The 26,034-nt window shown below is 40.4% G+C and overlaps 1 protein-coding gene across 30 annotated transcripts in view; it reads right to left on the reverse strand.

The window, feature by feature from the left end:
• Positions 1–26,034, reverse strand: part of celf2 (CUGBP Elav-like family member 2) — a 620,922-nt gene that overhangs the window by 31,263 nt on the left and 563,625 nt on the right. For 11 of the 30 annotated variants that reach the window (XM_062983254.1, XM_062983252.1, XM_062983251.1 and 8 more), the window contains 2 exons: positions 19,964–20,122; positions 767–898 (listed from right to left, as the gene is read on the reverse strand). In XM_062983254.1, coding sequence (XP_062839324.1) covers positions 767–898; positions 19,964–20,122 — 291 coding nt within the window. The remainder of the gene's footprint in view (positions 1–766; positions 899–19,963; positions 20,123–26,034) is intronic. The other 19 variants (XM_008110296.3, XM_008110303.3, XM_008110304.3 and 16 more) reach the window with 3 other exon arrangements.

Genomic DNA, 26,034 nt, shown 5'->3' on the forward strand with positions numbered 1-26,034 from the left:
GATGGTATACATTACTAATGCTACTACAAAAAAACATTTATTATGGTGTGACTGGTTAGATAATCATAGGTATAGTGGCAGGGCTATCTCTCTATATCATGAGCTATATTTAACCTGGTTGTAGCATAAAAAGTTCACTATGGGCTTATTTTTCAAACACCCAGTGCATGTCCATGGCTTCCAGGAACAAGAAATGTTTCATATTTCATGCGTAACATCTTATGTAATTATTTTCTTAAATCCATAAATAAGACTACCAGCACTAGCAGGGGCATTTTTCATATCTCCTGGACTAATCAAATGTTTATTGTAATATAATGCTACTGTTGCTATTGCTAGAATGAATTACCACTAGTAGTACCTACTACTAGTTACTATTGCTAGTATCTACTAGCAGTAGCAACAGCAGGAGCCCTTCTTAGTATCTCATCAACATAAAGCTATATCTGCCTTCATGAGTTCTTGAACCAGAAGAAAATTCTTGGGATGTTCTTGAGAATCAATCAGTCTACTCAAGTAAGGCCTAACAAAATGCACAGATGGCACAAAAAGAAGAAATATTAGCATTTGTGTTTGAAGGCATTATGATCCTTTTTTTTTAAAAAATGACCTGTTCAGGTCTTTTACGTCAATTTTAACAAAGAGTTTTGTATGTGTGTGTGTTTTTTTTACAATAACATTCACTATATTATAGCGGAGCGGTTAGTGTTCCTACGGTGATTACAGGGAAATTGCTGGAGTGTCCACCACAGCAATAAATACTCACTGTTTACGGTACCTGCTAGTGCATTAATATTATTCAATCCAACAGTGGCTCCTGCCAGTCCTTGGAGAGTCCCCAGAGAAGTCAAAGAATTCATGGCTGCCCCAGCTGTGGAATTTGCCGTTGATGCAGCCACTAAAGGAGGCAAGAAAAAGACCAGTAAATGGACTGTTGCACCAGAAATGTCACAAACGGCTGGTGAGAAAATGCATTAATTTGACCCAACAATTTGATGAAAAATAACTTTATTTTATTTTCACTCATTCATTTGGTTTTTTAATAAGAACATGTACTTGGAAGTAAAACCAAGTGAACTGTGGGTGCATAGGTGAACTTTGGCCCACTAGTGTTTTGGACTTCAACTCCAATAAATCCCAGCCAGCTTACCTGTAATTCTGCAATTGCTCTTATTAGGTATTATATTGTTTTAAAATGTTGGAATTTTAAAGATGTTTGTTAATTAATGTTATATTGGTTTCTTATATTTTGTGTTATGTATATGTATTGATTGTTTTTACGATGTGTAAGCCGCTCTGAGTCCTTATCGGAGATAGAGCGGTATATAAATAAAGTTTTTTGGGTTTTGTTGTTGTACCTACCAGCTGTTAGGAATTGTGGGAGTTGAAATTCAAAACACCTGGAGGGCCAACATTTGCCTGTTTCTGATCTATACTGTAGAATTAATGCAGCTTGACATCACTTTCATGGCGCAATGTTATGGAATCATGGCAGATGTATTTTTGCAAAATCTTCAGCCTTCTTTGCCAAAGAGTGTTGGTGCCTCACCATACTATAACTTCCAGAATTTCATAGCATTGTGCCATGGCAGTTAAAGTGGTGTTAAGCTCTACTGACAGTGTGGACAGTATAGATACCCTTACTCTTACTTTTTGGAGCATTTGTGATTTCAGATTTCCAGATAAATGCTATCAAAAGCATACAGTCGAAATTAAGGATTAAATCACATGAAAGGCAAATGGACTTTTAATATACATATAAGTGCACAGTATTTACATACCAACCCTCCAAGACTGAAGAAAAGAAAGTAGCAAAGAATATGTTGACTAAGGACTTTACCAAACTAGTAAATTTTCCTGTTGTATGACCCTTGCACCACAATTCAGAGATGGAGCCTGCTGGATCCCATCAAATGATGTACATCTACTTCCAGCAGGGTTCTGTCACTGAACTGTGGTGAAAGTGTCTGTTGTAAGAGGGAGAGACAAGAAAATGGGAGGCTTCCTGTTGTGACTCAGCCTCAGAGTGACTCTGATGAGGATTTTGGGATACAGGTTCAAGATGAAGGGATTCAGGTTCAGGATGAGTTTCAAGATTACTCTGATGGGAATTATGGGTTTCAGCTGCAGGGTGTTCCTGCTGTAGGAGATTGGGAACAGGGAGGCTTTCCCACAGGAGGAAATGGTGTTGTTGATGCTGATGTTTCACAGGCGCAAGAAGCAGGAAGGGAGCCTGATAACACTAACGAGCAGTTTGGCCTTGACGGTGCAGATGATGCAGCATTTCTGGACCGGGCCAGCCGCTTGGAATTTAGGGGAGTTCGCAGAAGTCTTAGAATAGCAAATAACAGAGAGGTCAAAGGGCAAAGGAATGCCTTCATGTTATGCTATTAAAACAGTCTGCTGAGAGAGGAATCTTTGTCAAAGCAATGTCTCTTTGAATCGAGAAGCAAGTTCTGCTTTCATGGGTTGTCTTGTAGCCTTGATGTATTCTTGCTCATGGGACTTTGTCATGTACTCAAAGGACTTCGTTTCATGCCAAGTGTTTCTTTGGATTATTTCTTGCAGCCTTGTTTTGCAACTATCTTTTGGAACTGAACGTTTGCCTTTTAAGAACTATCTGTTTTTTTTTCTATTTCCAATAAACTACAAAAGACTATATCCTGTGTATTGCCTGGTGTATTTTAGCAAGGTGAAGCTAACCTGAGGTGGGACACTTCCCATGTTCTCATTGCCTACAATGTGGTGAGTGCCAGGGGAAGCAGGGCAGCAGTGTTTTCCCCCATGGGATGGAGAAGGCGTCACTGCAGGCGATGCAGGGCACAGGGCAATGAATTCCCCTGCTGCCCATCCGATTCATCACAATAACTGGTGAATCACCCCACTGTCTCCCACATTGGGTGACTGAATGTGATGAGGTCCTAAATCACTTGTTGAAGACTTCATCTGAATTGTATTATGGACCAGCAGCAATGTGATGTTAGGCGGGTGTGGGCAGATAAAAGATGAAGCAGTTTCTTGATTCTAACTAGTATATTGGAAGAAAAGATAGCTTCTTCACAATTTAACAACTAGCATCTATGCATTAGATAAAAAATTAGTAAAATGTTGTCTCAACATGAGAGACTGAAACGGAACATAAAAGCCAAGAAATAAAGCACACAAACACAGAAAATGAGCATGTTAGCTATAGAATGATAATATATTGTGACAACTGATCATTCAGAACAAAATAAAGAGAAAAGAAGTATTGGAAGAAGACTTGGCTGAAAAATTAGCTTAGTATGCAAGGAAACTGCTAAAATAAACCTCATTGGCTAAAAAGCTCTTACTGCTCACTTCCATGCAAATATTGGTCAATTTAGAGATGATAGGCAACTAAAAAAGCCGATTGTGCTTGGAAGACAATGGTGGCAGGTTCCAAAATGCTGAAATAAAAATAGGGAGGAAATCAAATGTCCAATATAAGCTGCTCTGTCCCTTGGAATGACCAATACCTGATAGTTCACTAACCTATCTGAAGATTACATTGTAATGACGAGTATAAGAGTGGCTGATAGTCATTCTTTTGTGTTCGCTGTTCATTTATGATCATTTTTAAAACCAGGCAGCATCTCTTGCCTTTACAACATTTGACATTAAATTGGCTCCAGGTGTCAGATTGCACCTTAAATGAAAAAGCACTTCTCTCTTTTAAATTTGTCTTTGGACATTCTACATATAGTTAGAAACATGCTGCTAACCTTGTTGGGCAGATTCCCTCAGGTTCTCAGCTGTCCTTATTATAAATAACATTACAGTGCTGCCTTTTCCTAAGTACTTAGATAATTAGCATTTGATGGATTAGATTGCCTTTAATATGGCACGAAACATCTCGGCCCACAAAAAAGGTAAAAAATCTCCTCTTCCTCCCTCCTTCCTTTTTTCTTCTGGCTGAATGCCAACAAATCAAGAGAACTGTGAACGCCCGGCACTTGTGGCTGCAATGAGCCACTTAATATTAACACTCCTTGAGGTGTGCATTTGCATTTTATTAAGGTTTAAATTAATTTTGACGATTCAGAGCTCACATTTTGCTCCTGGTCAGTGCGTTTCTAAATGAGTGAAGTTGAACCTGTGTGCAGCACTTGCGAACTCCATTGCAGAAAATAAACTAAGCAATAAAGCAATACAGTTGTGATAAAGTTGGAACATGGAATCATTGATTAGAGTGATTCTTTGGGCTCAGTAAAGCCGTTAACCTAGCATGACTATTGGTTAGGCTAGTAAAAGTCACTAAGAGAATTCCAGCTTCCACATTCCTTATGGGAGTCCTGATACAGAGGGAGCATGCTAGATAGAGCTGAATCAGATATCAGAATATAGTTAGGATTATGACCTATAGAGTACTATATGGCTCAAGTCCAGGTTATTTGAAGGACTATATTTTTTCCATATGAACAGATCTGTGTTTTAAGATCTCTGTTTAAATGGAAACATGGGAAAGGGCCTGCTCCCAGGCTCTGGAATCTAGCACCAGCTGCAATAAATCTTACCATTTGAAAGACTGGCAGTTCGAAGCCTGGGCCGGGGGTGAGCACCCAACCTTCAGCCCAGCTCACTGCCCACCTAGCAGATTAAAATTTACTTGTTTTTAACTGTAAATGCTATTTTAATTGTATGTGTTTGGCATCTAATGCTTGCCTGTTGTGACGCTGCCGAGTCCCCCTTTGAGAGTGAGAAGGATGGGATATAAATGTTTGAAATAAATACTAATAAATAAAACAGTTGTGAGTAGATAAATAGGTACCGCTTAAGCTGGGAGGTATTTTAATGGCACATAAGTAAATACCAGAAAAAAGGAAGAAGTCTGTAAACAGGACTCTTCAACATGAAGGATAGAGTGACAGCACTCCCTCTTCCATGGTCAGAATTGAGCACAACTTCCAGGATGCCAAAGATGGGAAATGCCTATATACCTATATCTGTACTGTTGCCTGTTTTGTCTGTGCATAACGGCATTGAATGTTTGCCATATATGTGTTCTCTGATCCGCCCTGAGTCCCCTTCAGGGTGAGAAGGGCAGAATATAAATACTGTAAATAAATAAGTAAACTCCCTCCCCAAAGAGATAAGACTTGTATCCTCCTTACTAACTTTACACGTCCATAAGGGGATCCTCTTAATCTGGCTGAATGATGAGAATTCATTTTGTAGAGGAAATGAGCCAATATAATGTTCGGTATTTCGATAGAATTATGGAGTTGGAAAAGTTTTGATAGACTATCATGTACAATCCTCACCCAACACACTTTTAGGCTGTTGTTTTTATTGGTTTTGCTTTTAACTGATTTTAATATTCATTTTTAAAACACCTTAATTATTTTTTAATTTTTGTATGTTGTGAATTTTAATTATTCTTTGTTTTATTCATAGTAAGCCACTATGGAGAGATCTTGAACAAAGAATTGTTAACTGAGTGACTTTGGATGACACAAGGAGAAACTTATTTGAAGGTTCACAACAATGTTTAACTTAGCAGTTGATGTATAATGCTAGATGATGAGGATTATAGTGATGATGATGAGTTTTGGCAGAGATTTTCTGTTATGGAATATAAAGTTCCATCAGTGTACTTAAGGAAGAGAGCTCTGATATAAACAGATATAGCTTGATATAGACAGAAACATTGTTAATAAACAATTTTCAGGTATCTTTGTACAGTGGCCCTTAGTATCCACAAGTTTGGTTCCAGGATCCCTTTGGATATCAAAATCAGTGGATGCCCAGGTCTCATACAACAGCATAATAAAGTGGTATCCCAAATACCAAAATCAGAGTTTGCTTTTGAGATTTTTTTTTGGGCGGTGGGCATTTTCAAGTTGTGGATGATTGAATCCCTGGAAGAGGGATGTCTGTATAACAAAATAAATGAATACGTTACTTACACAGTCAAATAAATTGTGGCTAACTACTGGAATAAAATGCAGGACTTTCCAAGTTTTCAAAATGAACCATCTACATTAATTGATTCAAAATACTGTCATAAAGATAAAGCTATTTTTAGACCATTTTTGGAAGTGAATGATAGATGGCACAGTGGGTATAGTAATCTATGACAAAATGTCACCAGAGAAGCCTTGAACTGTCTATTGGAGACATGTACATTGTGGTGAAGCGCACAAGCAGACAAAGAGCCTTTAAAGGATGCTGGGCACAGACATTCTGTAATTCTTCGCTGCTGAAGCATCTAAAATTTTCTATAAAAAATGTCCTCGGTTTCCAACAATTGAGTTCGAAACATGAATGCTTTTACCTAACAAAGGCAACCTTTTGTAGTATTGATAGCATAATGAATAACCTATAAATCATTTAGCTGTATCCCTAGGATACAGAGCAGAGCTTTTATCTTTGCAAATAGATTTCTGAACTGACAAACTGGTCAAGAATGCCAGAGACAATCCTCTGCGTTTTTCTGGGAGATCAAGTAAATTAATTGTAGCAAAACAGGCAATGGCTGCTTTTATTAACAGTGCACAAAGCATGAAAGAATAGTTGCAAATCAGATAAGGTATTTTAAAAAAGGGAAAAAGAAAAACGTTCTGTGAATTTATGCTGGGATGGTACCTGTAACCCTCAGAATGACTAGAAGGCAATGGGCATTTCCCTGGTAGTATGGAGCCCCTGGTGGCACAGCGGGTTAAACCACTGAGCTGCTGAACTTGCTGAAAAAAAGGTCAGTGGCTGGAATCCGGGGAGTGGGGTGAGCTCCCACTGCTAGCCCAAGCTTCTGCCAACCTAGCAGTTTGAAAACATGCATATCAATAGGCACTGCTCTGGCGGGAAGGTAATGGTGCTCCATGCAGTCATGCCAGCCACATGACCTTGGAGGCGTCTACGGACAATGCCAGCTCTACAGTATAGAAATGGAGATGAGCACTAGAGTCGGACACAACTGGACTTAATGTCAGGGGAAAACCTTTACCTTTACCTATGACTGACTCATACTATCTCTGGCAATACCCCATCTTCCAGTTGCAGTCATTGATGTCTATAACATTTTGTGGCCCGAGGCAGAAAATCCAAAATGCCTCTTTCCAGGTATTGCTTTGGGACATCTTCCATTAGGACATTTTGCTGCCCATTTCAACGAGCAGGCACTTTGTACACATGCAGCTGGCAAGCAAGAAATGTGTCTTGTTGATTATGCCTCATTACATTTATGTGTCTCCTTATCTTCCATCTCTCAGGGCTTCCAGAGTCCGCCAATGGATGTGTCCTTTTACATGCTGCTTATAGGACTTGACAAGGAAGTCAATGCCCTTAGTTTCAGGGAAAGAGCAGTGGTGGACAATTGTGACTTGCCCACCAGAAACTCTCTTTTTCCTTCTACTACCCCCAGTGTTCAGTATCGACTTCAAGTTTTTCTCAAGCATAAATGACCCTCTTTCTTGCCACTCTCATCTTCCTCATAGACAACCCTGTCTTTTCTGTTCCTTCTCAACCAAATTCCAACAGTTGCTCAGAGGGGAAGGGAAAAGAAAAAGTGAAAAAGTTGTTCAGAATTGCAAAAGGAGAGAAAAGGAGAGAACTAATGTGTGGGAATCACCAGCAACACGGGCATCTACAACAATGCAATTCCCTTCAAATTGCTCCAAGTTGGCAGGAAAAGTTTCAATTAATCCTCTGCAATCCCACATTTTAACTGCTTTTAAAATGTCCCACTTTTACTCTTTTCTTTTCACTTTCCCTCTTTGTCATCAGCTTACTTCAATTGCAGCATACTAAGTTAGTTTGCGCTCAGTTAATTTAGCAGGGTGGAGAGGAGAAGAGGAGACAGAATCTTGTTATTTCCTGCAGACTCAAGCAAAAGCAGATTGCTTCAACCTCTCCTAACTTCGGTGAGTTCTACTTCATTGAGGTTTTCCATTTTGACCACCCTTGGTTTCGACTAGGCACATATGTCCCGATGTTGGAGGGTATCTGAGGAACTCTGAAGGAAAGAATGTTGCTCAGCTAAATGCAATCCGGACAGCAGTGCAAAGAAAGTTTTGCAGGACTATCTTGCTTTGTCAGAAGCTAGGTTCCTCACGTGCCCAACTTTACAAAGGATATTCATCGATTTGAAGGGTTTTTTGAAGCTATCTTTTGAAAGGGATGCAAGAGGATAATCCTCTGTTTGTAGGGTTGATGGCAACTTCAAGGAGTTTGGCTTGCTTTTTTATAACTCTTGGTCAGCCAACATGGTCGTGGCTTTGGATAAAGGGACTCTGCAGCAGCAAGGGCTGGTGGCTTTCATGTGCTCTGCATTTTGATCTGAATTTATAAGGAACTCTTCAAGGTGCTGAAAATAATGTTAAAGTGGACTGTGCTTTGTATTTCTTGTCACTGAATGATGGCTATTTCTAAATGTGTATCTATTAGCACGTTTAAATGTTATGCAGTGTTTGGGTAATAGTATCTGCATTTGTTTTTTTTCTTTTGGGGTGGGGCAGGATAATACTTAAGTGGCCACTCTACCAAAAACTAGTGATCATCAGATTGATTACTACAACATTGTGTGTGTACACACACACACACACACACACACACACACACACACACACACACATATATATATATATATATATAGAGAGAGAGAGAGAGAGAGAGAGTATGGTAGGCTTACACTGCTTGCTTTAAGTTGTCTATTTGAGCTCTAGGATGGTAGTCAAACGAGACATTTTCAGTTTTGTTTCCACCATGCCTTCTACCCATTTCCAGGTTAGAAGTATATTCGTCAGCATATGTTCATACGTTTAAAAGACTAATTTTAGTTTAGGAAAAGAGAAGGGTGAATAGGTGACAATGAGTAAGAAATTAATGTCCTAATATTAGCTAGGATGCAAAGTGCTGCAGGGCAAGCCCCACCATTGGTTACATTGTTTTCCTTTTCTTTCATAATAATAATAATAATAATAATAGGAATAGGTTTAAACACCATGTTATTTGCTATAAAGGTAAAGGTAAAGGTTTTCCTTGACGTTAAGTCCTGTCATGTCTGACTCTGGGGGTTGGTGCTCATCTCCATTTCTAAGCCAAAGAGCCGGCGCTGTCCGTAGACACCTACAAGGTCATGTGGCCAGCATGACTGCATGGAGCACCATTACCTTCCCGCCGGAGAGGCACCTATTGATCTACTCACATTGGCATGTTTTCGAACTGCTAGGTTGGCAGGAGCTGGGGTTAACAGTTGGCGCTCATTCCGCTCCCGGGATTTGAACCTGGGACCTTTTGGTCCTCAAGTTCAACAGCTCAGCGCTTTAACACACTGTGCCACCAGGGGCCCCGTTAATTGCTATAGTGCCCCAAAAATAATTGATGGAAATGACTGTACAAGAACTGTAGGGTCAGAGCATTCTGGGAAATTAAGATGGTCATATTATCTACTGCATCTATTTCATTCATCATTTCTTCATCTATCTGCTTCATTTAAGCAAATTTGAAGGCTGTTCACAAAACCTGGTGTAAGATTAAGGATGAAGTTCTTGAAGAAGAAAGAGTTGTGTACGGAACCCATTTTCATCTGTTCTTTTGCTACTTTCGTATCTTTGGGTGGATGTAACGGGAAGCCCCCTCTCACAATAACCTGCTTGACATGAAAGCAAGCAGGAGCCGATCATTGACTCCCTCCTGCTTTTGTGAGCACATGGTGCTTCATGCCTCCTTGCCTTGGAAAGAGAGAGTGCGCGTGTGGCATGCAGGCCCAGTGCATGTGCCTGCCTGCAGCCGAGTGCCTCCTCTAGAGTAAGAAAGTCAGAACTTGCCTCCTTGCCTTGAGAGAGTGCATTTTTGGTGTGCAGGCCCAAGCACCTCCTCTAGAGTAGAAACAGGCAAGAAGCCTGCAGCTGAGCAATTCTCCTCTAGAGTAAAACAGCTTAAATACCTAAAATGATGGGAAGTGGAGCCTGGAAAGTCCCCCCCCCCCCCATAATAGGCTAATAGAAAATTCATCTTTCGGCACCCCAGAGCAAAAACAGATTATCTGCCCTCCCGATTTTGTGAGGCTCCCAAAAATGGATCAGGGCCCCTACTGAAAGCCAGGACACGAAACGTGTCAAGGTTTACCCTAAAAGTATAACTCTAGAAGGAAGGGCTTCATCCCCACTTTCATTTCCAGTAAAATCCCAATATCCACATGGAATACATTCCCCGCCAAATCATGGTTACCCGAAGCTGTGGATATGAATTAATACAATTGAATTATCCAACTTCTGCTCATAGGGTAGTTCTGGAGGTATGGTAACATCAATGAGAAACATACCATATAATTACTTAGAAGATTCAGAAAATTCCTAGAGATAGTGGATATGGGTTCCTTGTTTATGAGGGTCTTATATATAAACTAGCTATGCCCGGCCACGTGTTGCTGTGGCGTTGTCTGGTGGTGTTGGTGAGAACTTGTTGAGGTAGTGGTGGTATTGAATGTCTGTTGTATGGTTGTCCTTATGTTTAGTATGCATTTGGTTGTTTGTGTACTGTGAAAGTGGTGAGGGTAGAGGGGGGTCTATGTCCCTGTGTAGTATTGTATAGTATTTATACATTGTCCATGTGTTGTGAATGCTTGGATTGTGTTCTGTTGGGCTGGATGGCCCTTAGGGATCTCTCCAAACTCTTGTGCCTGTCCCCTGGGCTGAGTGGGTTGCTAGGAGACCAACTTAGCTTTGTAACTGGCAGCAATTGGATTAAAACAATTATTCCTCTCCCTCTAATTAGGACTTTATTTTTCTTTTCTTTTTCTTGTATCAACCTAGAGCCGTGGATGATGGGTTGTGTTTTCAAATTTTGAGCTTGGGGGGCCTGTAGTTTTGTTGTTTTGTCCGCTGCCCTGATGCCATCACTCTTTTATATATATAGATATGTTGATCATTATTATTTAAATGTTTGTTGTTGTATATAAATATGCTAACTGAACATTTGAAACTGTTTCTATTTCTTTAAAAGCAAAAAAAAAACTGTTTCAGAAAAGCTAGAAAACAAAAGATTGTGGAATGAATTTGGCACACAAAGGTGCTTAAAGTAAATAAAATAATACCACCAGCAAATAAAAAAGAATACTAATGACTGTACAAGGCTTTTGATGATCAGTGAGGAAATCATGAAAGAAATATGTTCCTGTTTGGTTCATTCTGTTATGATTTCTGTTTGTACTTTTATTCAGTGCCATCTGATGTGTTAAAAACGGTTCCAGCCATGAGCAATATTAATCTCTTTCCCCCCAATCCTTCAACATGCAAAACAAAAGGAACTATTTCTAAACCTACTTGGGGAATTTAAAAGGGGAAAAATGTGATTATATTCTTGGTGTTATAAAAATAATTATTCTTTGTAGAAAGATGTCAACAGCTATGCAAATTAAAACACATTTAAATAGAAAAATAGTAGAGGTATTGTATCATCTCAAAGGCTTCTGATGTAAAAAAGCTGAAATCCTGGGAAATGAACCTGTTTGCTGAAAAGCACTTTCTGATCTAGAAGAAAATGGGCACTTCGACAAGCAAGACATTTTCATTCTCTTCCTCTTCTGTAAAATTCCTTTTTTTTAACAATCCCTGACATGACATGTTTCAAAATGAGGAATGGGGAAAAGGAGAAGAGAAGATCTTATCTCTTTTCTCTGTCCAGTATTTGAAGTCTATCTGCAGCAAATCAAATCTGAGGAATCAAGATACGGGGAGAGTTTTACCAATACCTCATCGTCTTCCACTCAGCATTTTGAAGTGCCAAGCCAATCTCATCCTTCATTAGTTTGTTGTAGCCATTTCAAATGTATGGTGAACATATCACAGGGTCTTCTGGAGCTAAAAGTGTGTGGCTTTCTCTGGGTCACCAAGTGAGTTTTCACATATAAGCAAGAAATCAAAGATATTTCCAGAGCCGTAGTCCAACACTCAAACCACTACACCACACTGGCATTAGTACTCATGCTTAGTAACTAGAATTGTATTAATGTAAATATGGTTTTACATATATATATATTAATGTAAATATGGGTTATAGGAGCCTCCGGTGGCTCAGTGTGTTAAAGCGCTGAGCTGCTGAACTTGCAGACCGAAAGGTCCCAGGTTCAAACCCTGGGAGCAGAGTGAGTGCCCGCTGTTAGCTCCAGCTTCTGCCAACCTAGCAGTTCGAAAACATGCCAATGTGAGTAGATCAATAGGTACCGCTCCAGCGGGAAGGTAATGGCATTCCATGCAGTCATGCCGGCCACATGACCTTGGAGGTGTCTACGGACAATGCCAGCTCTTCGGCTTAGAAATGGGGATGAGCACCAACCCCCAGAGTCAGACATGACTGGACTTAACATCAGGGGAAACCTTTACCTTTACCTTAAATATGGGTTACATGTGTATATTTATTCATTATTTATTTTTATTTATTAAACTTATATACCACTAGTCCCAATTTGGCTCGGAGCGGTTTACAAAAATAGATTAAAACAATACACTTGGCTTTAAAATAACAATAAAACAATAAAAACAACAATAAAAGTAACAATAAAACAGACATAGCCCCAAGTTTTTCACCCATTGAAAAACTCATATATCTCTTTATGGATGAGATGTAGGGTGTTACTTGCTTGTTCTTTGTACCCTACCCAAAACCTACTCCTTGGCTGCTAACTGATGGGAAAGGAAGAAACTCAGAATAGGAAGAAGATGCTGGTCTGGGATCCAAGGGGAAGGATAATGATATCACTCTCATTTCTTTCTCAATTGTAGCTGAGACCAATGGCTTATTTTTCCTTCCAGATACCATCCCTCCTTTCTCATAAGCAAAAGAAATAGCAGGACACTTCTCCAAGGCTTAGAAGTTGCTGGAATGAGGGAAGGACCTGAACATTTGTGGAGTAATGCACCTCACATGCTCAACTATACCACTGGGCAGAGATAGAAACCTGTGAAAACTCAGTCTGGTTGGGTTTGATAGGATGTTCTGGTTGTGCTAGGTAGGATGTTCCTCATTTCTTTGAGTACTTGGACTGAGGAGAAAATATAGGCAAGAAAGGAAAGTCATCCCACCAGAACCTCATTTTATGGCATTCAGAGAAGGAACTCAACTGACAGAAAGAGCAATAGCATTCATTTCATCCCTGGCTCAGTATCCAGGCACCAAGTCTGAGAACTTAAAGATCTTCCATAATGTATTAATCAATAGTCCTAAAGAGCTGCTTCTCACCCTACTTTCTGCTTCCTTCTCACCTGATAATCAGTTCTTGTTTCCTTCCCATCCTTAACAGGTCTGCCGTATCTCATGAAACAAAGGAAAGGTTCTCCATGGATCAATTCAATACCAGTACCAGAGTTTCCTTGGGTAATATCTAGGAAAAGTGGAAATGTTCTTCCACTGTCATGATATTGGACCTACGAAGTCCTTTTAACTCCTCTCTTCTTGGAACTGCTGTTCAAATGACATTTTTACATCTCTGGGTCCAAATTTCTATGGAGGATTGAGTCAGCTAATTTGGAGAACTGGGGTTAGGGAATCATGACTATAAAATAAAGGTTGGGTATCCCTTATCTGGAATTCCAAAATACTTCAAAATCCAAAATTATCCATTTGGGGCACTGAGCTTGTGATGCTTCCTGATGCTTCAATGCACAAAATTATAAAAATTATAAAAATACTGTGTATAATATTACCTTCAGGTTATGCACATAAAGTACCACATATATGATGCATAAATGAAATTCATGTTTAGTCTCGGATCCCATCTCATTATATGTAGGCAAGCATTTCAATGTTTACTCTCCCAAATCAAAATAGAAGACATTTATGGTCCCAATCGTTTTAGATAAGGGATAAAAGGTAAAGGTAAAGGCTTCCCCTTGACATTAAGTTTAATCGAGTCCAACTCTGAGTGGTGGTGCTCATCTCTATTTTTAAGCTGAAGAGCCAGTGTTGTCCATAGACATCTCCTGCGTCATGTGGCTGGCATGACTGCATGGAGCGCAATTACCTTCCCGCTGGTGCAGTACCTATTGATCTACTCACATTTGCATGTTTTCAAACTGCTAAGTTGGCAGAAGCTGGGGTTAATAACGGGAGCTCACCCTGCTCCACGTATTTGAACTGCCAACTTTCAGTCAGCAAGTTCAGCAACTCAGTGGTTTAACTTGCTTCGCCACTGCAGCCCATAAGATAAGGGATACTCTACTTATAATGGCAGTTTTTACTTTTGTTTCTCTGCACTGCTATGAGTTTGGAATATTTATAAGCACCCAGATGCCAAAAGTGCCAAATCCCTTTATGCCTGTTGTCTTGCTTGCTAGATATGTTTCTTATGGGGTTCTGCTACCATCACCCATATGTTTAAATAAATCTTGTAAAACATCATTTTAATCTTATCGCCATGCTAATCATAGTTCATTTTATCATATCAGATTAGATAGCCAGGAAGGCCTCCCCCTTCATATGAACTGCCACTTTTGTAATAATGTAAGAAAAGGAATTTTCTCTAGAGGCAAGATAACGCAATCTTAAACAATTCAATATAAAAAAAATCTCTCATGACTGAAAGAAAAAGCCAACTTAAATAAATAAATAAACAAGGACACCCCACACACACCCATTGCTGAAAGGCAAATATAAATGTTCAATTATGGTTCAAGTTTAAAGAGAAATGCTTTTGAGACGGTACATGTGACTTGAGAGAACAAAATGCTTTCCACGGAGCGGAGCGCAACAAGGAAAAGCTTTTATTCAGGTTTACAAAGTATTTAATGGAGTGGAAAATGCAGCGCTAGGTAAGAAAGTTGGAATCAAAGCACATCTTAACAAGGGTTGTTTCTGGGTTAGTTGTAAAGTTTTATAAGGAGGAATGAGGCCATTAAATTGATGTTTTAGCTTGATAACAACATTAAAGAGAGGGAAATGCTGCTGGTATTTCAGAGGAAAGAAATGGCAAAACCACCTTACCGAAGAAAACCCTATGAAATTAATGAGATCGTCATAGGTTGATAAGAGAATTGAAGGTACATACAGATTCTGTAGCATTAATGCAGTTTGATGCCACTTTAACTGCAATGAGTCAATACTATGGAATCCTGGGAGTTGTAGTTTGGTGGGGCAGCAACTCTCTTTGACAGAGAGGAGTAAAGACCTCGTGAAACTAAAATTCCCAGGACAACTCAAATCAATTTTGAGTCAATCCAAACTATATGAGCCCCTGGTGGTGCAGTGAATTAAAACCGCTTAGCTGCTGGTTCGAATCCAGGGAGTGGCTGAGCTCCCGCTGTTAGCCCCAGTTCTACCAACCTAGCAGTTCGAAAACATGCAAACATGAGTAGATCAATAGGTACCGCTCTGGTGTGAAGGTAACAGTACTCCATGCAGTCATGCCAGTCACATGACCTAGGAGGTGTCTATGGACAATGCCGGCTCTTCGGCTTAGAAATGGAGATGAACACCAACTCATAGAGTTGGACACGACTAGGCTTAATGTCAGGGGAAAACCTAACCAACCAAACTATATTTTTGATCCTCTGCGTCTTCTTACAATCTGCCTACTTATTACACTTATGTTTGCATTCACTCCTATGGCAGTGCGCTCTTTTTCAGCACCGCAGCTCGTTTACGTTCTAATTTTACAGCTGATTTATGGAAGTTAATAACCCCAGGCTTCTATATAAATTTACAATGATGCTCTAGGGCTGTTCTCTAGCCATTAAGCACATTTCCAAAGTTTAATAATGCTTAGTACATGTTCATCAAGGGCAGCTTCATTAAAGTCAAGCAAGCTGGTGTTGCTCTTGTATACAGTTTTCACATTAAGGAAGAATGCTAAATTAACCAGAACAGAAGCAGCTGAATTTCAGGACCGCAAAAAGACTTGGGATTTTCTTTGAATGTACGAGGGGTTATTTTTATAAGTGAACCATGCTGAAAATACATACTGAGGACTGTGCTTGTTTAGGAACAATGGTTATTGTGTCATGCTGGCCAAGACATTATCTTCTTTAAACAAGCAAGCAAGCAAATAAACAGGATGCCTATATTCAAGGAATAGATCACTTAATTATAAATTATTAACAACGAGGTTTCTGGAAACTATGCACTCAGTAAGGTTCTAATTGCTGTGCAATTGGAACTGTTTAAATATTTTGCCTCTGGTTGTTGTTGTTGTTGTTGTTGTTGTTGTTGTTGTTGTTGTGTGCCTTCAAGTCATTTCTGACCTCATCTACACTTCCGTATAATCCAATTTAACAGCATTTCCTAGATGCAATTTAACAGCATTGAAATTGCATGCATTATATGAATCCACCTGATCATATAATGCAGTTCAATGCAGTCAAACATCATTATGAAACTGCTTTATATGGCTGTGTAGATGGAGCTTTTGTTTTAGGTTTCTCTAGATCAACACACAGTTATGACATCTGTTTTTTTAGCTGCTTGAGGATCTCTGATATAATAATATATGTTATCGCTATATTTTCATGTTCCTTGACCAATCTAATTTTTATCTTCTAGATTTCTGCCTATTTTGTCCTAAACACCACCAGCTACTTTTCTTCCCTGAATGCCTTCAACTTGCATTCTGTTTCCAGTTCCTGCTCTAGATCCAAACATAGCCTGCTATATATTTTTTGGCATCAGAATTAGAGTCCGGTTCACCAGATATCATTAAATTTTGAGATGGAAGCCAAGAAACTGCCAGAAATCCAGTCAGTCAAGGCAGACGAGGGCAGAAAAGTACGTCTCAAAACTGGGCATTTGAAATCTGCAAACACCAAGCTCCACTGGTCATTGAGCATTCGTCCAGCTCTGGAGCAAAGAGATAAGGGAAAATGTTGTTAGCTGAGTTGAAAGAAAGTGACTAGGAAGAATTTCCGTCTTCCGGTGACTACCGGGACCCACTTGAGACAGGCTCCTTTGTCTTGCCATTGTGACAGGACTATGGCAGCAGTATGTATTCTCATTCCCCCAAAGAAAAAGAAACAGACACAAGTTTTCTGCAAGACTGCCGTGAATCATACATTTTCACAACTGGGCTGAAGTCCGGTGCCATAAAAATAAACAATGACAGGAAGGGAACTGGCTGTAGATCATCCTAAAAATATAACTCTATTGTCAAGAATAAAAGTTAAGGGGCAGTCTGTTATTGCATCCAGAAGCTCCCATATGATCCGCTTGAAACATTAATTGTATCTAAGGTAGGGTAACATTGTGTCTGAGAGTGCGATGGAGTATATAAACTGAAGGATCTATGTTTGTCATGTTTCCAAGACGAATCACATGGTGGCTTAAAAACAGGAAGCAAGATGGATACCAAACCAAGACAATATGGCACTTAATACAAATGCCATTTCCATTCAATGGTTGCATGCATTCTGGGAGCAATTGTACAAAGACCATTGAATATTGAGATTTCTGACTGTTTGTGATTGAGAGATCACTTTATTAGGATAAAAGTAGGCCTTTACTTTCTTCCTCCCCAAACAACAAGAAAGATGAATGATCGTGCACGGAGGTGGTTTGGCTTAAAGATTACAAAATGTTGATCAGGCCTTCCTTCCTTCACTTGTTAGTATATATAGGTTGGCACCTGGTGGGAAGAATAGGTGTAAGTCAACCTTATGCCTGTCATGCTCTTTGGATGTTAATGAAGTTGGTCTTCCCTCCTCTCACCACAATGGACAAGTCTCACCTGATTTGCTATAGAGGTATGGTCTTGCTCTCCTTCCATCCTGCCTAATGCAGAGTAGGCTGGAGGATTACAAGTACATAAGTATCTTCTCATGACCAGAAGCAAAGTGATGGCATCCTTTACTGCAAGCCTACACAATCTTTGGCCTCCCAGTTTGTCCAATGGTCAGGACTTTTGGGAGCTAAGGTCCAAAAACACCTGGAGGGCCACAGGTTGTGTAGACCTGATCTACTGAGACCTCCAGAGAACCAGAGCAGACCTCAGAAGACGGTGTAAGCATAATAGAATGGTGTTGAATTGGATGCCTCTTGTACTCTCTTCCAACTCTATGATTCAATGACACCCCTCCTTCACTTTCCACAGACATGCAGTGGTTATGAGAGGTCTGCAATGGCTCTAAAATAAGTCTGGGGGTTGGTGAATGTCCAGGTACTATATACAGTAGAGTCTCACTTATGCAACACTCACTTATCCAACGTTCTGGATTATCCAATGCATTTTTGTAGTCAATGTTTTCAATGTAATCACTACATAGCATTAATGTGTAATGACATGATATTTTGGTGCTTAATTTGTAAAATCATAACCTATTTTGATGTTTAATAGGCTTTTCCTTAATCTCTCCTTATTATTCAACATATTCACTTATCCAACGTTCTGCCGGCCCGTTTATGTTGGATAAGTGAGACTTTCTGTAGTTCTGCACATAGAACTACTACAGCATGCAGACCCATAAAGAATTCCAATCTATGGCTATGAGATACATACTACAGAACAAAATCAAATTCTTGTTAATTGCCATCAAGTCAACTTTGTCTTATGGAGATCCTATGAATGAGACACCACCAGGTCACTGTGTAATCAACAGCCCTTGCCAGGTTTTGCAGATTCATTAAAATGGCTTTCTTGATTTATCATCTGAAATGTATACAGCTGTAATGTAAACATGAATTCTTATAACTTAGAATTTGCCTTTAAATTAGAAATACATTAACCTTCCAGTTTTGTGGAGATTAGAGATACAGGACTTCGCTTTAGGTCAGTGGTTCTCAACCTGGGCCCCCCAGATGTTTTTGGCCTTCAACTCCCAGAAATCCTAACAGTTGGTAAACTGGCTGGGACTTCTGGGATTTGTAGGTCAAAAACATCTGGGGACCCCAGATTGAGAACCACTGCTCTTGGTACTCTCTAGGTCAACAGTTACTGGACATCGACTATCAGATTGGACTGGATAGTGTAGACAAATGTTCTCCTCAGGAATCTCTCAGTTCTCCATCATGAATGGTGAGTCAATGTATAGATAAATCCGATTAATCAAATGGATTTATTCTATAGTCAGGGTTAACAGGATTTTGGCCAATATTTGTTGAGTACAGTAGATGTAGAAGATAGTGCTTATATATTATTTGATTTTCTGATCAGCCAAAATGTATCTCTTTGAGAGCAGAGCTAGCAGCTGTTCTAAGCACACTACCTCATAGTCCTAATGAGCCTCTTAGAAATCATAGAATCAGATTAAAATCTGGAAGGCCCCCATATAAAACCCCCAACAAAGTTAACCTAAAGCCACAAAGAAAAACATTAGCGGCTGCACTCAGTCTTAGCACAGACATCTGGTTTTATGCCAATGAGAGACACTAACCCAATTTTCTTCTCAGCAATTTTAAAAACCACTTCTCTCCCCTCTTCCCTAAAGATATCTTTTCAGAAAGACGTGTCAAGAAGGAAGCAGGAGGGGGAAAACAAGTCAGACCAAGAATGAAGAAACGTAAAGAAATCACACTGCAAAAACAGTCATAACAAGAGGGAAATTGTGTGGTTTGATGGGACAGTGGGAATTATGGACCTGACTAAACAAACAAAGTTCATTTTTCATTCTTCTGAATGCAGTGCTTTGAAATTTTATTTCATGGGTGAAGATCTGCTTTGGTTACTACTAGACAGGCAAAGAAAAAGGCAGAGAAGAATATTTAATACATTTTTCCCCATGCTGTGACTACCAGATGTGTTGGATTCCATATTTTAACAGTTATAGACAGAATGGTAATGGATGTTGGGATTTGTAGAACAATACATCTGGAAGGCACAACTGTTTGGGAGGCAGTTTTTAAAGGTGGAGTAATTTTTCAAAAAACTTTCTAACATGATATTTATGACAGCACTTTAAAAAACAGACTCACAACACGTTTATCAAGACCACATCTGGGATGTTGCTATGGGTGTGATGTCCATCTCGTAGCTTCTCTCCTTAATGGAAGAAACGACAAACAAGACAAGAAGCCAACTTGGTCCTACCTGGACTCGTGAGGGCACCGAGGGCACCGGTTGTTGTGGTGAGAGGGTTGGCATTGGTGGTGGTAGCTGAGGTCTGGGCGGCGGCAGCAGCAGCTGCTAGGGTTGCCAGATTCTGTAACTGTAAAGCATTCATTCCTGCAGAGGAAACACAAAGGGGAACTGCAGCTGTGAGCTGATTAGAAAACTCAAGGCCTTTCTTTTAACTGAAATGAACCACAGTCAGAGGAGTCCTCATCCTAGTTTCTGGTTGAATGCCTTAAGTGGAGTCTAATTATGGAATGTAACATGAATGGAGACATGGGAGGAGCAAATTGGGTCATTGCCCCCCATAGGAATTCTTCCCACCTCAAATATTTTTTCCTTTACTCCTTAAATTTCTATCAGTACAGTACAATACAATCCATCCACAGAACCAACAAACTCAGTTTTACTTATTCACAGAATTACCTAAGGCCTTGTACAAGCAACTATCAGTACTTCCATCAATTGTTCCACTGAAAACAATAGGATTTGCTAGTGTCCGCAATTTCATTTATCCATAATAAGTCTGGTAAACGTCTCCCACAAAATATGGGGGGCTGTACTACAATGTATAACTTCAGTCAAACATTTAAAAATAGAATTCAGGCAGCCAAAGAAAAGGTCCAGTCGAACTTACCAGGAGTTTGCAAAAAACTGAAGTAAAGAAAAGTGTTCAAAGTATAGAGAGTTGCAATTTTTCACTCACTGAAAGATTATGAATTTGGGGAGTGGAAGAAAAATTCACTTGGCTAGGCAGAAATTCTATTTAAAGGGGCAATGCATTCATTTTGACCCATAGTTACATAGGTAGACTCCGGTCAAACCTTGAAAACAACTTCTCACTCAGTTCCCACAAGGGTTTTGAAACATTTTTCCACCTAGCCAAGCTGTCTCATACTACTGTTTTGTAGCATCATCTCTCTGAGTTTTGAACAGGGATGGACCATCTATTCACAGCCTGTGCCATTTTCTCATACAAATCTGTCATATGCTCTCTCTGTGTGTCTCATGCATCCACATACACAAGGTGCTTTTGTTATGAACTAAATCAGAATTAATTCCATCAGCAAATGACAGGCAATGACAGCACTAACTATGGTGAACGTGTTCAGCAATGCTTGATGGAAGAGTCTATTGCAGGGAAAACATATCTCAGAAAGATCCCTGAGACTTATTTTGAAAAGACTTGGGCACTGGGGGGAGCCAAACCCTTTCTGTAATGTTTTGGCTTGAGTTCTTAAGCTACTTATGAGAAGAGAATTTTAATGAAAACCTGGAGGAAAATTAGAGGATGGAGATCTCACAGTGCAGTTTCAATAACCGGGGCAAGAATGGAGACAACATGAAAGAGTCTTGGAGTTTTGATGTGCAATGCCATGGACCTGACAATGAAAACTGGAAAGCACACAAATTGGACTTGATTTCAGTCCAACATTAATTTCTAGCCATCGTGATGTATTTTTACACCTTTATTTTAGTGAAATAGTTTTCAAGTAGTAAGTTGGTTCATGTATTTGATGATGACCTTAAAAGCACATTTATAGAAGACCTTCTGAGAGCAATGTGTTCAGTTAGGAATGATGGCTGTAGTGGTGCTGCTGGTAGTGATGGTGTTGGTGAAACAGTATGGCCAAAGGATTGCTTGCCTCCCATATTCTTTTAAAACAAGATGTTCAACAGAGGCGTTTCCTTGGGTGCTTTTGTACAAGTAGTGACAAAGCAAAGGTTCTAATCAGGTTTGGCATCTTAACAATCTCTCTAGGGAGGTTTTCTTAGCATACTGAAACCTGTAGATGTTGTTGGATCCTTCCAGACCATCCTTAATTATTGGATGTCTTCACTAGGAGTGAAGGCAGTGTTGTACTCCAATAACATCTGGAGAAGTGGTTTTCAACCTTGAGTCCCTAGATGTTTTGGCCTACAACTCCCAGAAATCCCAGCCATTTTACTAGCTGTTAGGATTTCTGGGAGTTGAAGGCCAAAAACATCTGGGGATCCCAGGTTGAGAACCACTGATCTGAAGGATCATAGTTTTCCCGAACTTTGGCCTGCCAACTGCTGTGATATTTTTTAACATAGAATCATAGAATGATAGACAGAAGGTGCTTCATGGCCAATTGAGTCCAACTACCTGCTCAACACAGGATCTCCAGCTAAAGCAGTGGTTCTCAACCTGGGGTCTCTAGATGTTTTGGCCTTCAATTCCCAGAAATCCTAACAGCTGGTAAACTGGCTGGGATTTCTGGGAGGTGTAGGCCAAAACACCTGGGGGCCCACATGTTGAGAACCACTGAGCTAAAGCATGAGCCCTGTTTTAAAGATGTCCACAAGAAGATCTTTTTAATCTCCCAAGTCTGCTCCAAGATGGTTTTTCTTAATTCTACCAGTCTTTCTCATGCTATTCTTTTATAATGTGGTATTAATGTTCTCGTTTTAATGTTTGTTTTATTATAAAGTTACCCCTTGCTGTCCCAAGATCCTGCTGAATTGTGGGTTATAAAAGGAACTGAACTGAAATAAAATATTCATAAGTAAGAGTTGTCAAAATCTGGCTCTTTAGAAGAAAATGACTACAAGAGAAATTTCCATTGATGCATGGAGGTCCAAAGCAAGATTAGTTCATTTCACACCTGGACAGTTCTACAAACGCTTAGCATCCATCTGTCCCAGACAATCTTGTAACACCAGAGGATGCTGGCACATGACTTCCAGATCAGCTTCTTTCAATCAATCTGTGCACCTCCTCAGTGAAGGAGACCACAAAGTTTTCTCTCTCTGCTGCTGGAATGCAAATCTTTCCACCTTCTTCTCAAATGTTTGACTTGCCCACCCTTGGCCTTATCTTGCCTTGAATGCCTGATAGGACCAGAATCAGGAATTAATATTCTAAGAAGGCTCCTGATAAGACAGAGCAGCAGGGACCCCCATGACCAGCTGAGATTTCCTCAGTGCTGCCACGAACCTCTTGCTGTTGCTGCCATTTCACGTGTCTTCTCTGCATGAATGAACAGCTGGGATCTGCCCACCCCATGATAATTTCTAAAATGGGAGAGGTCTCAGCATTGGCACGCAGCATGTTATCAATTTTTCTTATATTCAGGTGTTTGCAGGGAGAGGACACATTAGTTTTCCCCATGCATTACCATTTAGATGTCCTTAAACAAGAACACCCTTACAAGCACAACAGATATGTAGAAATGGCTCTATACAATCAGTTTAGCTTGTTCTTGCTGTGTGTTTTCAAGCTGTTTATGACCTATGGAGACCCGAAGGTGACTCTATTATAAGTTTTCTAGGCAAGATTTCTTTCCTCTGAGATGCAAATTGTGTGACTTGCCAAAGCCAACTCTGTGGGTTTCACGACTGAGCAACGATCTGAACCCTGCTCTCCATCATTGTAGCCCCATGCTCAAACCACTGCACCACACTGGTTCCTTCCTAAATAATTCTGCACAAGACAGATTGCAGGCAGCTGCTATTATTCTTGGCAGGACTCAACAATAATCATTGTCAAATTATTTCTCAGTGCTTGCTCATAATAGTGGCTGATGAAGCTCAATTACACAGCTCAAATTTTGCCAGATCATTTTTGAGGGAGGTGATCAGGTCTCCTAGTCTGGTCTTGTGGGGGGCTTAACTTCCCTGTTCTGGGTCTTTAGGGTGTTGGAGAAATGGGAAGGGCAAGTTTCCACTATCTCTTCTCTCCTGGTAAGTGGCTGCATAGAATGGTAAGGAACAACAGGAGAGAAAAAGGATTCACTTATATAAGAGCCTCTGCTCTGAACAGTCTACCTGAAAGGTCCATAGGATGACCTTCCTGTATCAACCATCAAGAAAGAATAAAAAACTTTGGAAGAAATTTCTTTTTAGCAGTAAATATCAATATGAAATACTATAGATTGGGTCTGGCTTGATGGTGTTTTATTATCAGAATCTCTTCCATCTGGAATGCCTGCAGCTCTGCTGTGCACTGAATCTGGTTGGCCAACAGTAAAAGCAAAAGTAGTTTGTGCCCAGTTAAGATACCTCAAGCGAATTGCTACTCTTCATAATGAACGTCTCCCAGCATTGTGCTTCAAGGAATTGTTGATGGGAAGCTTCCCACTGGAGTGGAAATCATCTATCGGACAGATGGTAAGCTATTTAACCTCAGCAGACTGAAAGCCAAAACCAAGGTCACCACAACATCTGTTATGGAACTCCAATATGCTGATGACAACGTAGTCTGTGCTCACTCAGAAGAAGATCTACAAGCCACTCTAAACACCTTCGCAGAAGCATACGAGAAGCTCTCCCTCTCACTGAACATCGAGAAAACCAAAGTGCTCTTCCAACAGGCACCAGCTAATCCCTCTGCAAAGCCAGGAATACAGCTTAACGGTGTAACATTAGAAAACGTTGACCATTTCCGCTACCTTGGCAAGCCACCTCTCCACAAAAGTCAACATTGACACTGAAATACAACACCGCCTGAGCTCTGCGAGTGCAGCATTTTTCCGTATGAAGCAGAGAGCGTTTGATGACCGGGACATCCGTAGAGATACCAAGGTGCTTGTTTACAAAGCCATTGTCCTCCCAACCCTGCTCTATGCCTGTGAAACGTGGACTGTCTACAGACGTCACACCAAACTTCTGGAGCGTTTCCATCAGCGTTGCCTCAGGAAAATCCTGCAAATCTCCTGGGAAGACAGGCGGACAAATGTCAGCGTGCTGGAAGAAGCAAAGACCACCAGCATTGAAGCGATGCTCCTATGCCATCAACTCCGCTGGACTGGCCACGTTGTCCGAATGCCCGATCACCGTCTCCCAAAGCAGTTACTCTACTCCGAACTCAAGAACGGGAAACAGAATGTTGGTGGGCAGGAAAAGAGATTTAAAGATGGGCTTAAAGCCAACCTTAAAAACTGTGGCATAGACACTGAGAACTGGGAAGCCCTGGCCCTTGAGCGCTCTAATTGGAGGTCAGCTGTAACCAGCAGTGCTGCGGAGTTCGAAGAGGCACAAACGAAGGGCTTAAGGGAGAAACGTGCCAAGAGGAAGGAGCGTCAAGCTAACCCCGACCGGGACCGCCTTCCACCTGGAAACCGATGTCCTCACTGTGGGAGAATATGCGGGTCAAGAATAGGTCTCTTCAGCCACCTAAGAACCCACCCCCAAGACACCAGGGATGGAAGACAATCGTCCTTGAGCTACGAGGGGTCGCCTAAGTAAGTAAAGTAAGTAAGTAAGTAAGTAAGCTTCGAGGAAATGAGGAACTGGAAATTTGGCCTAGAAAACCTCCTACTCAACTACAATCTTCCTGAATTGAATTTTGCCCTGGACATGAATAAGAGGCAACTAAGAGACTGGCTATTTTGGATTGATTCAAGAAGGACTTTGCAATCAACCAGGAATTCAAAATTCTCCTCATGGTTCCCTTTTTAAAAAACCGAACATTTCAGAGCCAGATATCTGATTAAGCTCAAGCCACTGTCCTTAAGAATTGCCTTTACTGAGCTGCGATTCCAAGTAATGCCTACCGCAGTGTTAGATGGTCGCTATCATAATGTGCCATGGGAAAATAGACTATATATCTGCGGCCAAAGTCAGGCAGAAGACATTGTGCGTTACATGTTAGTTTGTCCATTGTATAGTGCCCCAAGAGAAAGATACCTGGAACCCCTGTTGACTCATGGTAAAGGGAATTGCTTAGCAGAAACTGTGCATTTTCTGCTGAGTGATACAAACAACTATGTAACTCACAAAGTAGCCCTGTTTGCTCTATCTGCAAAAAGATCAGTAAGATAGAATTAGATAAAATTGCCATCAACTGCCGAAGAAACTCAAAGGATTAAGTGGACTCACAATATGCATCTGTATGTGAACTCTTTTGCAATATTTTTTTTAATTACTGTTAACTGGCATTGTTTTAGCTCCTTGCGGGAGCATGATTATGGCTTCTGCTCAGTATCTTTGGAGTCTATTGCTCCGAGGGTACTATTGTGTGCTTGCATTGCTTTTTGTCATGGCTTTGGGCCCGTACAATAAACTATTTTGGATTTGGAAATAAG

The sequence above is a fragment of the Anolis carolinensis genome, chromosome 5 (assembly GCF_035594765.1).
Source record: "Anolis carolinensis isolate JA03-04 chromosome 5, rAnoCar3.1.pri, whole genome shotgun sequence".
Lineage (NCBI taxonomy): Eukaryota > Metazoa > Chordata > Lepidosauria > Squamata > Dactyloidae > Anolis > Anolis carolinensis.